The 12,613-nt window shown below is 46.8% G+C and overlaps 1 protein-coding gene across 1 annotated transcript in view; it reads left to right on the top strand.

Annotated features, from left to right (window-relative positions):
• Positions 1 to 844: 844 nt before the first annotated feature.
• The window catches only part of bcat1 (branched chain amino-acid transaminase 1, cytosolic), a 77,747-nt gene continuing 65,978 nt past the window's right edge, over positions 845 to 12,613 (top strand). Inside the window, exon 1 of the mRNA XM_070897619.1 lies at positions 845 to 1,169. Coding sequence (XP_070753720.1) covers positions 1,164 to 1,169 — 6 coding nt within the window. The 5' untranslated portion in view covers positions 845 to 1,163. The remainder of the gene's footprint in view (positions 1,170 to 12,613) is intronic.

The following is a 12,613-nucleotide window of genomic DNA, read 5'->3' as shown; positions in this document are numbered from 1 at the left end:
TCCTTAAAACCTACCTCTTTGACCAAGCTTTTGGTCATCTGCTCTAATTTCATATGTGGTTGACTCTTAACCCCCTCTGTAGTGGCCTAGCGAGCTCACTATCACCTCAGGGCAACTGTGAATCGGTAATAAATGTGGCTTTACCCACATCCAGATACCAGAGGACCAAGATCCAGGCTGACACTCCAGTGCAGTGCTGAGGGAGTGCTGCACTGTCAGAGGTGCCGTCTTTCAGATGCGACATTAAACCGAGGTACCGTCTGCTCCCTCGGGTGGACGTAAAAGATCCCATGGCACTATTTCAAAGAAGAGCAGGAGAGTTCTGATCAATATTTGTCGCTCAATCAACATCACTAAAACAGATTATCTGGTCATTATCGCATTGCTGTTTGCGGGAGCTTGCTGTGCGCACATTGGCTGCCGTGCTTCCCACATTACAACAGTGACTACACTCAAAAAAAAAAAGTACTTCAATTGGTTGTAAAGCGCTTTGGGATGTCCGGCGGTCGTGAAAGGCGCCATAGAAAATAAGACTTGCATTTATATAGCGCCTTTCATGACCATTGGATGTATGAAAGCGCGTTACAGCCAGTGAGTGTACAATGTTGTCACTGTTGTAATGTGGGGGAAAAATGCAAGTCTTGCTTCTTTGACCCCAAGATGAAATCAAGAAAGATCTTGCTTTAGAGGTTTTTTTTGCAACATCTGATTCAATTTTTTGAACTTGTAGTACTTTGTTTTTAAATAACCCTGCATAAAAAGGCAACCAATGACGTGGGCTAGGGGCAGATTTGGGAACACGGAGTGCAAGGGGGAGGTTTTGTGAAGGCTGAGGCTGTGGGTGGGCGCCTGGTGCTGTGAGGTTGAGTGACGCGAGGGCTGGGGAGGGAGGCAGATGCCTTTTGTCCCGGCTGATGCAATGAGGGGCAGGTCAGAAGCACCTTAAATAAAGCAGAAACCGAGCGCAGCCTGTGGCAACGTGTCTCTCTCTCTCTCTCTGCAGTGGTGGGCTGTGGAATCCGCTCATCGGACCGACCACTGGAGACTTCGCTGCAATTCACTCCCACACGTTACACTTAAACCTTCCAACACTATTCCCCTCCTATCTGCAGAATCCACTGGAAAGAATTAAAACGTGCCTGGAGACTGATAGATTAAAAAAAATGGAGGTAAGTGCAGCTTTTCCTGTTTTATTGCAATTGCATCTGACACAAAGTACTCCTGGATTTTAACCAAAGCTTCCTGGGCAAGGGCGAACAATGCAACGCAATGTGTCCCTTTTGTTCAGGTCAGAATTATTAACTCTTGTTAAAATACAACTTTGGAATCTGTGCAGAGTGATCTGACTGTAATTTTAATAATGCAAAATGCAAAAAAACAACCCTGCCTGCATTTGTGTTTTCGTGCAAAAAAATTCATGAAATTTATGCTCACTTTAATCAAACCGGATCTTAATTCCTGTACAGCAGGGTAGAGAAGTTGCACTGGCCCTTCATGTTGAGATTGCACAGTAGTCCCGCTCCCTGCTCAGCCGCTGGGTTTATTTCGAGCTCTGCTTCCCAACCTCTGAAGGGCAATGCTGCTATTACTAGAGCTGACAGCTCTCAGTCTGACTGGCTGAGAGAGCTGCTGTGTCTCGTTTCTCCTCCTTTTTCAGAGATGTTCAGTTCACACTGAACTGTCGAATGCCGTGACTCTCTCTCATGTGCATGGCTAAAAATCGTAGCACACTTTTTTTCTCCTGACAAAATCATTGTAAAATGAACATCTCTTCTTGCTGGATCGAGAAGAGACAGGAAATCGGCAGGATTACATAGGATTACATCGGATTACACAGGATGTACAACATAGGAGCAGGCCATTCGGCCCAACCTGTCCATACTGGCTGGCGTTTATGCTCCACTCCAGCCTCCTCCTGTCTTTCCTCCTCTAACTCTATAAGAACATAAGAAATAGGAGCAGGAGTAGGCCACTTGGCCCCTCGAGCCTGCTCTGCTATTCAATAAGATCATGGCTGATCTGATCTTGGCCTCAACTCCACTTCCCCGTCCGCTCCCCATAACCCTATCCGCATAACCCTCTATCCCCTTCTCCCTCATATGTTTGTCTAGCCTCACCTTAAATGCCTCTATATTATTCACCTCACTCACTCCCTGTGGTAGTGAGTTCCACATTCTCACCACTCTCTTTGGGTAAAGAAGTTTCTTCTGAATTCCCTATTAGATTTCTTGGTGACTATCGTATTTTGATGGCCTCTAGTTATGCTCTTCCCCACAAGTGGAAACATTCTCTCTGTGTCCACTCTATCAAAACCTTTTCATCATTTTAAAGACCTCTACTAGGTCACCCCTCAGCCTTCTTTTTTCAAGAGAAAAGAGACCCAGCTTGTTCATCCTTTCCCGATATGTATACCCTTGCATTTCAGGTATCATCGTTGTAAATCTTCTCTGCACCCTCTCCAGTGCCTCTATATCCTTTTTATAATATGGCGACCAGAACTGTGTGCAGTATTCCCAAGTGTGGTCTAACCATTTGAGAGGAAAAAAATATCTTGGAAAGAAAGAACTTGTATTTCTATAGCGCCTTTCACGACCACCGGCTGTCCCAAAATGCTTCGCAGCCAATGAAGTCCTTTTGAAGCGTAGTCACTGTTGTAATGTAGGAGACGTGCCATCCAATTTGTACACAGCAAGGCCCCCCCCCCGCGATGTTGGTTTTGGGATAAATATTGGGCAGGACACTGAGGAGAACTCCCCTGCTCTTCTTCGTATAGTGCCATGCGATCTTTTATGTCCACCTGAGAGGGCAGATCGGGCCTCGGTTTAACGTCTCATCTGAAAGACAAAGGGCTGGATTTTTGGTTGTCTAAGGCCTCAGTTAGCGGCCAGAGGGGGCGTTAATAGGAGTGTTAGAGCTTAGTGACCGGGCGCGTAGCTTTCATTAGAGGCTCACCGGGGGAGCAAACCAGTAGCGCCCGGCTGCTGACGATCGCTCCGGTCATGACATAATCCTGGTGCCACGCCCACACTTGCTCCCCGGTCGGTAAATTCGGTGCGCCTCATTGAGCGCCCGCCAATAACACCGTCTGGAAAAACAGTGGGTACAGGCTTGCAGAGTCGTTAACTGGCGGCTACTTAAAGGGATGAGGAAGTGCTTCCCTCAGAGGTCACAGTCAGTGCAACGTTTACACACAGCACGGTGCATGAGCCTCCCAGTTTGCCGCGGCAGACAGACCTAACAGCGCAGGGGGAAACAAGTGAGTTTGAAAACTGTAATGAGTGCATTACTGTGCTGCGCCTTTAAGACTCGGCGTTTTCCGGGATCTGATTCAGAGTTCCGCCCAATGGGTCCACAAAATGTACCGACCAAACTTTCGTTATCACCGCCCCCAGCTCTGATGTGCAACGGCTGAATTATCGCCCCTGTCACAGCTCCTCGACCGATTCTGATGAATTTCTAGCCGGGAGGTGCAAACCTTTTCAAGGAGCTAAAATTCCCGCTCTGCCTGGATTACCGCCGCAACGTGACCGAAGTACTCCCCCAAACAGTGCATGTTTTTTTATAAAAAGATAAATCGTCTGATGAAGACACTGGAAATCATAAGTGCTCATCGACCTGAAACGTTAACTCAGTTTCTCTCGCCACAGATGCTGCCTGACCTGCTGAGTGTTTGCAGCAATTTTTGTTTTTATTTCAGATTCTAGCTTGCGCAGTATTTTGCTTTTGTCACAGTTGTGCATTGTTGTGCAATGGGGAAACAGGTTGGGCCATCCTGTCCCCTGTAGCTTGATGTACTGTGACTGATAGGATTTCTGTTTAGCATCGATTGTTTTATAACATTGTAAACCATTTAAATCTGGGGTGGCTTTGTACAAGTACAGTTACTTTGATACTTGGCATCGACTGTGCAACTTCACTGGTCACGCACCATTTCAAGTTCCTACATATCTGCGATTTTAAGATGAGGGACAGAACCATTTTGTTTACTGTCCAGAATTCAAAAGTCACATGTTTTTGATTTATTGAGTTTAATCTACAGTGACTAGATAATCAGCATCACATGCACTTGTGCAGAACCATATTTTCTTGCAGGCAGATATAATTTTCCCCTCATTCTGATCTTTCTGTTATTGTATTTATATAGCGCCTTCCACAACCACCAGACGTCTCAAAGCACTCTACAGCCAATAAGTACTTTTTGGAGTGTAGATACTGTTGTAATGTGGGAAACATGGCAGCTAATTTGCGCACTACAAACTCCCACAAACAGCAATGTGATAATGACCAGATAATCTGTTTTTTTTGTTTGTTTGATTGAGGGATAAATGTTGGTCCAGGATACAGGGATAACTCCCCTGCTCCTCTTCGAAATAGTGCCACGGGTTCTTATACGTCCACCTGAGAGAGCAGACGAGGCCTCGGTTTAATGTCTCATCCGAAAGATGGCACCTCCAACAGTGCAGCACTCCCTCAGCACGGCACTGGAGTGTCAGCCTGGATTGGGACTATGAACCCACAACCATCTGACTCAGAGGCAAGAGTGCTACCCACTGAACCACAGCAGACACTGGGTCATATCAGCAATCAAATGAGTAAATATATCAAAGGAAAATAAAAATCACTGGATAACTTGAGTCTGATAATATTAATCATATCTGTAGGATACATCATGTGGGTACAATGGTATGGGATTAGCAACCCAGAGATTGAAGTGGCAGTTTTCACCTTCAATGATTAGGCGATTAATTGACGTGGCGGAGTGGATTCCACCCAACTAAAGAGCTCCAGTTCGGGGCACCGTAGCTCAGGAATGCTATATTGTCCTTAGAGAGGGAGCAGTGCAGACTCACCAGACTGACACTGGGGCTAAAAGGACAGGTTGCACAGACTAGGCTTGTATTCCCTTGCGTATAGAAGATTAAAGGGTGATCTAATTAAGGTGTTTAAGATGTTTAAAAGATTTGATAGGGTAGATAGTGAGATCCTATTTCCTCAAGTGGGGGGAGTCCAGAACAAGGGGGCATAACCTTAAAATTAGAGCCAAGCCGTTCAGGGGTGATATCAGGAAGGATTTCACATAAAGGGTGGTAGAAATCTGGTACCCCGCCCCCCCCAAAGCTGTTGAGGCTGGGCGGGCGGGGGGTGGGTGCAGGGGGGGGTGAACTGAAAATGTCAAAACTGAGATAGATAGATTTTTATTTGGCAATAGAAGCAAGGAGGGTAAATGGAGTTAAGATACAGATCAGCCGTGATCAAATCGAATGGCGGAACAGGCTCGAGGGGCTGAATGGCCTCCTCCCGTTATAGCACCTGCCTGATTTTCATCCCGTTCAAAATCAACATAAATGGAAAATGGTTGGGTTTTGTAGCGGGTGGGCAATCTGCTCTGCTAGTCTAGCCCCCCAAGTGCTGAAGGTTAAAATGACCCCCCCACCCCCCCCCTGCTGTGTTTTTACGCCCCACCAGCGCAAGTTGTGAAATTCAATTTAATAAATTTGATAATTTGTGGGCTGGGGTATCCAAAAAAAAAGATAGATACTAATGAATTGTTGTAAAGTCCCAGATGGTTCACCTAATGAAGGGAGCCCGTCACCCCTCGCCCCCCCCCCCTTCCCCCAACACTCACGCCCACCAGGCCTACTTGTAACTCTGGATGGTTGACCTTTAATGGTCCTGGAAGTGGTTGAGCAAGTCATACAGTCGATCTAAATATAAGCAATGAATGCAGTGTTGCCCACTTCCACCAAAGATAAATTGCACACACAATACGCTTAGCAGGCAGTCTACAATTCCTCTCATCCCGACCTTGATGTATTGATACCTTAGGTCTGAACCTGTGACTTGTTCTAGTTTCTGTCCACTTCCCCTCATGCCACCTCCAAGCTCACCTTGTCCGTGAGACCCACCTCCTGCTCTCTTGACCCCATTCCCACCAAACTACCATCCACCTCTCTTCAGCTACTGTTTTCCTCCATTTCAATACTGTCGATTTCACTCCCGCCTCAAAAAATCTCACCGTAGACCCCTCTGTCTTTGCAAACTGCCACCCAATCAGCAGCCTCCCTTTCCTCATCAAAGCCCTTGAACGTGTTGTCACCTCCCAAATCTGTATACATCCTGCCCGCAATCCATGTTCCAATCTCTCCAATCAGGTTTTCCCCTTGCCACAGCACTGAAACGGCTCTCATCAAAGTCACAAGTGACATCCTATGTGATTATGACTGCGGTAAACTATTCCTCCTCATCCTTCTCGACCTGTCTGCAGCCTTTCACACGGCCAACCACAAAATTCTCCTCCAACGCCGCTCCTCCATCGTGCAGCTGAGCGGGACTGCCCTCACTTAGTTCCAGTCTTACTGATCCAATTGTAGCTAAAGCTTCTCTTCCAGCTCCTGCACCTTTACTTTCGGAATCCTATTCCTCATCATTCTGCCACTCTCTGCCTTGGCCTCAGCCCATCTATTGCTTCAATCCTCATCCATGCTTTGGTCATCTCCACAATGGACTGTTACAATGCTTTCCTGATCGGGCTCCCAACCTACACCCTCCATAAATTTGAGCTCATCCAAACTCTGCTGCCCGTGTCCTAACTCGCACCAAGTCCCGCTCACCCATCATCCCTGTGCTCGCTGACCTACACTGGCTTCTGGTCCTCAAATTTAAAATTCTCATCCTCGCGTTCAAATCCTTTCATTGCCTCTCTGCTCCCTATCTCTATAATCTCTTCTAGCCCACCAACCCTCCATGAACTCCTCCAACTCTGGCCTTCAACATACCCCAATCCCTTCGCCCCACCATTTGGTGGCCCGTATCTTCAGCCGTCCTGGCCCTAAGCTCTGGAATTCTCTCCCTAAACCTCGCCCCTCTCAACCCCTTTGTCATCCTTTGATGTGACAAAGATTTTAGTCTCCCTCTCCCACAATATCGCCTTCTTTGCCTTAATGTCACTGTTTGACTTGGCTTCTGTGAACTGCCTTGGGATGTTTTCCGATAGTAAGGATGCTATATAAATGCAAGTCTTTCAGTCCTGGCCAAAGTTATCCCTCAACCAAAGCAGATTGACTAGTCGTTTATCTCACTGCTGTTTGTGAGATCTTATTGTCCACAAATTGACTGATACGTTTTCCTAAGTAACAACAGTGTCTGCGCTTTCAAAGATAATTCATTGGCTGTAAGTGAGTGCTGGCAGGTTACTTGACCTTAATTGATCACCCATTGTATTATTTCCACCCCGGCTCCTTTCAGCTGTGCAGATCTTGGGCGAGAAATTCTGTGCTAAAGATCTCTACCCCCCCTCGACAATACTTCCTTCAGGCTGTTTGCTATTTGCACTTTGTAAAATGTGTATTCACTGTTTCCCAGTCAGCACATCTGCATGACAGGACCCTTGGCTCAAGAGGCTCAGTTCCTGCGATGAAGATGCTGAACTGTGTCTGTGCCCTGATTGCAAGCTTGACTTCCCATTGGATGTAACTCATGCTGCAGTGCATCAGAAAATTGTCTGCTAGGCTCAGTGGGTGCAGCAGAAGATGGTGGCTTTAAGTTCCACTCCAGAGACTTGAAAACATAATCCCTGTGCAGTACTGTCTGACACGCCCAGTGCAGTACTGAGGCAGAGGAAACGTTTCAAGGTCACCCTCAAAGCCTCCTTGATAAAATGTAACATCCCCACTGATACCTGGGAGTCCCTGGCCAAAGGCCGCCCTAAGTGGAGGAAGTGCATCCGGGAGGGCGCTGAGTACCTCGAGTCTCGTCGCCGAGATCATGCAGAAAGCAAGCGCAGGCAGCGGAAAGAGCGTGCGGCAAACCAGATTCCCCACCCACCCTTTCCCTCAATGATTGTCTGTCCCACCTGTGACAGAGACTGTAATTCCCGTATTGGACATTTCAGTCACCTCAGAACTCACTTTCAGAATGGAAACAAGTCTTCCTCAATTTCGAGAGACTGTCTATGATGACTAAGGCAGTACTGCACTGTTGGAGATGTCGTCTTTTGAGTGACACGCTAAACCTAGTCTGCTCTATTGGGTGGATGCAAAAGATCCCTCGGCACTATTTCAAAGACAAGCAAGGGAAGTCCTCCCCGGTGTCCTAGCCAATATTTATCCCTCAACTTAACATCACTAAAAGAACAGATTTAATGATCATTTATCACATTGCTGTTTGTGGGACCGTGCTGTGTGCAAATTGGCTGCTGCGTTTCCCACATTAGAACAGTGATTGCACTTCAAAAGTACTTCATTGGCTGTAAAACACTTTAAAAGGGCTAGATTTTCGGGGCGGTAATGGCGGCGGGGCGATAAAGTTAGCACCCGGGAACAGCTTGCGCCTCAGTCAGCAAAATTGGGCAGCTGGGCACTAAGGGAGGCGTTGTACACCTGTCTTAGGGCGCTAGGCCGGCTGAGCATGGGAAAATCCCGAGCTAAACAGCCGGCCTCGGAGCGCCCTGAGAGAGGCCTGGGGAGAAAAACACCCCGAAAAAACCCATCAAAAACATTCCCAATACATGGCCCACGCCACCACAACATAAATCGCAAACAAAAGAAAAGAAAAACCAGCCACACTTACCTGAGGTATACATTACTGACCTCACCACAGCCGGTGTATAGGTTGGACTGCCCGCTTCCACAGGCGGTACCAGCAGGGGGCGCTGCGGGGTGCACGACTCAGGCGGGAGTGCAAAAGCGAGCCGGTGTCGTAACCAGGGGCCTTGCACACCGACTCGCCTCTCCCGGGCGGTAATGCTCCGCGCCCCCACCGAAACCGTCCCCAAAAACCCCGGCAGGGCGCTGAAAGCTGGCTGCCCACCCGGTAAAGCTCACCGCCACCACTGTTGTCCCTCCGAGGCACAAACAGAGGCGGACATCACCGGAAAATCCAGGTTGTCTTGAGGTTATGAAAGGCGCTATATAAATGCAAGCTCTTTCAATTAAAATACCATGTTGCTGGCTGGGCGGCAGATCGAATGACACAAAAGACAAACAAACCTGGAAAGGCAAGAACTCTCTGGGGAACGGAGGACCTCCCAGAGGTTGGTTGTCAGCACCTGCCTGGATGTGCTTCAGAGACCTTCACACTTGGCCACAAGTCCTGCAGTGTAACTGGACCATCGTACTCTGCTGCAGGAAGAACCTGAAGATGAGCTTGGAATGACATTGCGCATGTGGACCCTAATCGAACGGGAAAGGGAGGGACTAGCCTGACTTCATTAAACCCCAATTCCGGGCCTCTCGTCTCCAAGCTGTTGAGCGGTGAAGGGAAGGTGTTTACCGGAGTGCCTCTTTCCCATTGCTGCTGATATTTGCCATTTCATCTGTTCTGTGAAAGGTTAGTGTTTTTTTTGTGGAAGAGTGCAGGGTAATGTAGAGTGCAATCCCAAAACACCACTGAAAGTAATAATTATAACAGTCCCAGAATCAATCCACAGCAATGGAAATTGTGGTTGGCTGGTGTGATGGGTCGTGTGTTTGTGTGTGTGTGTACATAAGAAATAGGAGCAGGAGTAGGCCATACAGCTCCTCGAGCCCGCTCCACCATTCAATAAGATCATGGCTGATCTGATCATGGACTCAGCTCCATTTCCCCGCCCGCTCCCCATATCCCTCGACTCCCTTATCGCTCAAAAGTCTGTCCATCTCCACCTTAAGTATATTCAATGACCCAGCCTCCACAGCTCTCTGGGGCAGAAAATGCCATATATTTACAACCCTCTGAGAGAGGAAATTCCTCCTCATCTCTGTTTTAAATGGGCGGCCCCTTATTCTGAGACTATGCCCCCTAGTTCTAGATTCCCCCACGCGGGGCAACATCCTCTCTGCATCTACCCTGTCCAGCCCCCTCAGTATCTTATACGCTACAATAAGATCACCTCTCATTCTTCTAAACTCCTGAGAGTATAGGCCTAACCTGCTCAACCTTTCTTCAAAAGACAACCCCTTCATCTCAGGAATCAACCTCGTGACCCTAGTGTAGTCCCTGAGTAAATGAAACACCCGAGTCCCCATGTGAAAAAGGAACGGCAGTAATCATGGGGGATTTTAACCTACATATTGATTGGTCAAATCAAATTGCACGGGGTAGCCTGGAGGAGGAATTCATAGAATGCATACGGGATTGTTTCTTAGAACAGTATGTTACGGAACCTACAAGGGAGCAAGCTATCTTAGATCTGGTCCTGTGTAATGAAACAGGAATAATAAACGATCTCCTAGTAAAAGATCCTCTCGGAATGAGTGATCACAGTATGGTTGAATTTTTAATACAGATTGAAGGTGAGGAAGTAGTGTCTCAAACGAGCGTACTATGCTTAAACAAAGGGGACTACAGTGGGATGAGGGCAGAGTTGGCTAAAGTAGACTGGAAACACAGACTAAACGGTGGCACAATTGAGGAACAGTGGAGGACTTTTAAGGAGCTCGTTCATGGTGCTCAACAAAAATATATTCCAGTGAAAAAGAAGGGCGGTAAGAGAAGGGATAACCAGCCGTAGATAACCAAGGAAATAAAGGAGAGTATCAAATTAAAAACTAATGCGTATAAGGTGGCCAAGGTTAGTGGGAAACTAGAAGATTGGGAAAATTTTAAACGACAGCAAAGAATGACTAAGCAAGCAATAAAGAAAGGAAAGATAGGTTACGAAAGTAAACTTGCGTAAAACATAAAAACAGATAGTAAAAGCTTTTACCGATATATAAAACGGAAAAGAGTGACTAAAGTAAATGTTGGTCCCTTAGAAGATGAGAAGGGAGATTTAATAATGGGAAATGTGGAAATGGCTGAGACCTTAAACAATTATTTTGCCTCGATCTTCACAGTGGAAGACACAAAAACCATGCCAAAAATTGCTGGTCACGGGAATGTGGGAAGGGAGGACCTTGAGATAATCACTATCACTAGGGGGGTAGTGCTGGACAGGCTAATGGGACTCAAGGTTGACAAGTCCCCTGGTCCTGATGAAATGCATCCCAGGGTATTAAAAGAGATGGCGGAAGTTATAGCAGATGCATTCGTTATAATCTACCAAAATTCTCTGGGCTCTGGGGAGGTACCAGCGGATTGGAAAGCAGCTAATGTAACGCCTCTGTTTAAAAAAGGGGGCAGACAAAAGGCAGGTAACTATAGGCCGGTTAGTTTAACATCTGTAGTGAGGAAAATGCTTGAAGCTATCATTAAGGAAGAAATAGCGGGACATCTAGATAGGAATAGTGCAATCAAGCAGACGCAACATGGATTCATGAAGGGGAAATCATGTTTAACTAATTTACTGGAATTCTTTGAGGATATAATGATATCCTCAATAGAGGTATACCGATGGATGTGGAATATTTAGATTTCCAAAAGGCATTCGATAAGGTGCTACACAAAAGGTTACTGCAGAAGATAAAGGTACGCGGAGTCAGAGGAAATGTATTTGCATGGATAGAGAATTGGCTGGCTAACAGAAAGCAGAGAGTCGGGATAAATGGGTCCTTTTTGGGTTGGAAATCAGTGGTTAGTGGTGTGCCACAGGGATCAGTGCTGGGACCACAACTGTTTACAATATACATAGATGACCTAGAAGAGGGGACAGAGTGTAGTGTAACAAAATTTGCAGATGACACAAAGATTAGTGGGAAAGCAGGTTGTGTAGAGGACACAGAGAGGCTGCAAAGAGATTTAGATAGGTTAAGCGAATGGGCTAAGGTTTGGCAGATGGAATACAATGTCGGAAAATGTGAGGTCATCCACCTTGGGGAAAAAAAACAGTAAAAGGGAATATTATTTGAATGAGGAGAAATTACAACATGCTGCGGTGCAGAGGGACCTGGGGGTCCTTGTGCATGAAACTCTTTTAGAAAATGCTGAGAACCGCAGTCGGTAGGATTCGAACCTGCGCGGGATAACCCAATGGATTTCTAGTCCATCGCCTTAACCAGTCGGCCACGACTACCCCAAAAGGTTAGTTTGCAGGTGCAACAGGTAATCAGGAGGGCGAATGGAATGTTGGCCTTCATTGCGAGAGGTATGGAGTACAAAAGCAGGGAGCTCCTGCTGCAACTGTACAGGGTATTGGTGAGGCCGCACCTGGAGTACTGCGTGCAGTTTTGGTCACCTTACTTAAGGAAGGATATACTAGCTTTGGAAGGGATACAGAGACGATTCACTAGGCTAATTCCGGAGATGAGGGGGTTACCTTATGATGATAGATTGAGTAGACTGGGTCTTTACTCGTTGGAGTTCAGAAGGATGAGGGGTGATCTTATAGAAACATTTAAAATAATGAAAGGGATAGACAAGATAGAGGCAGAGAGGTTGATTCCACTGGCCGGGGAGACTAGAACTAGGGGGCACAGCCTCAAAATACGGGGGAGCCAATTTAAAACCGAGTTGAGAAGGCATTTCTTCTCCCAGAGGGTTGTGAATCTGTGGAATTCTCTGCCCAAGGAAGCAGTTGAGGCTAGCTCATTGAATGTATTCAAGTCACAGATAGATAGATTTTTAACCAATAAGGGAATTAAGGGTTATGGGGAGCGGGCGGGTAAGTGGAGCTGAGTCCACGGCCAGATCAGCCATGATCTTGTTGAATGGCGGAGCAGGCTCGAGGGGCTAAATGGCCTACTCCTGTTCCTAATTC

This window comes from Pristiophorus japonicus, chromosome 13, assembly GCF_044704955.1.
Source record: "Pristiophorus japonicus isolate sPriJap1 chromosome 13, sPriJap1.hap1, whole genome shotgun sequence".
In the NCBI taxonomy this organism is placed as follows: domain Eukaryota; kingdom Metazoa; phylum Chordata; class Chondrichthyes; family Pristiophoridae; genus Pristiophorus; species Pristiophorus japonicus.
Note: the sequence above shows the minus strand (reverse complement) of the source record. Positions and strands in the feature narration are given on the sequence as shown.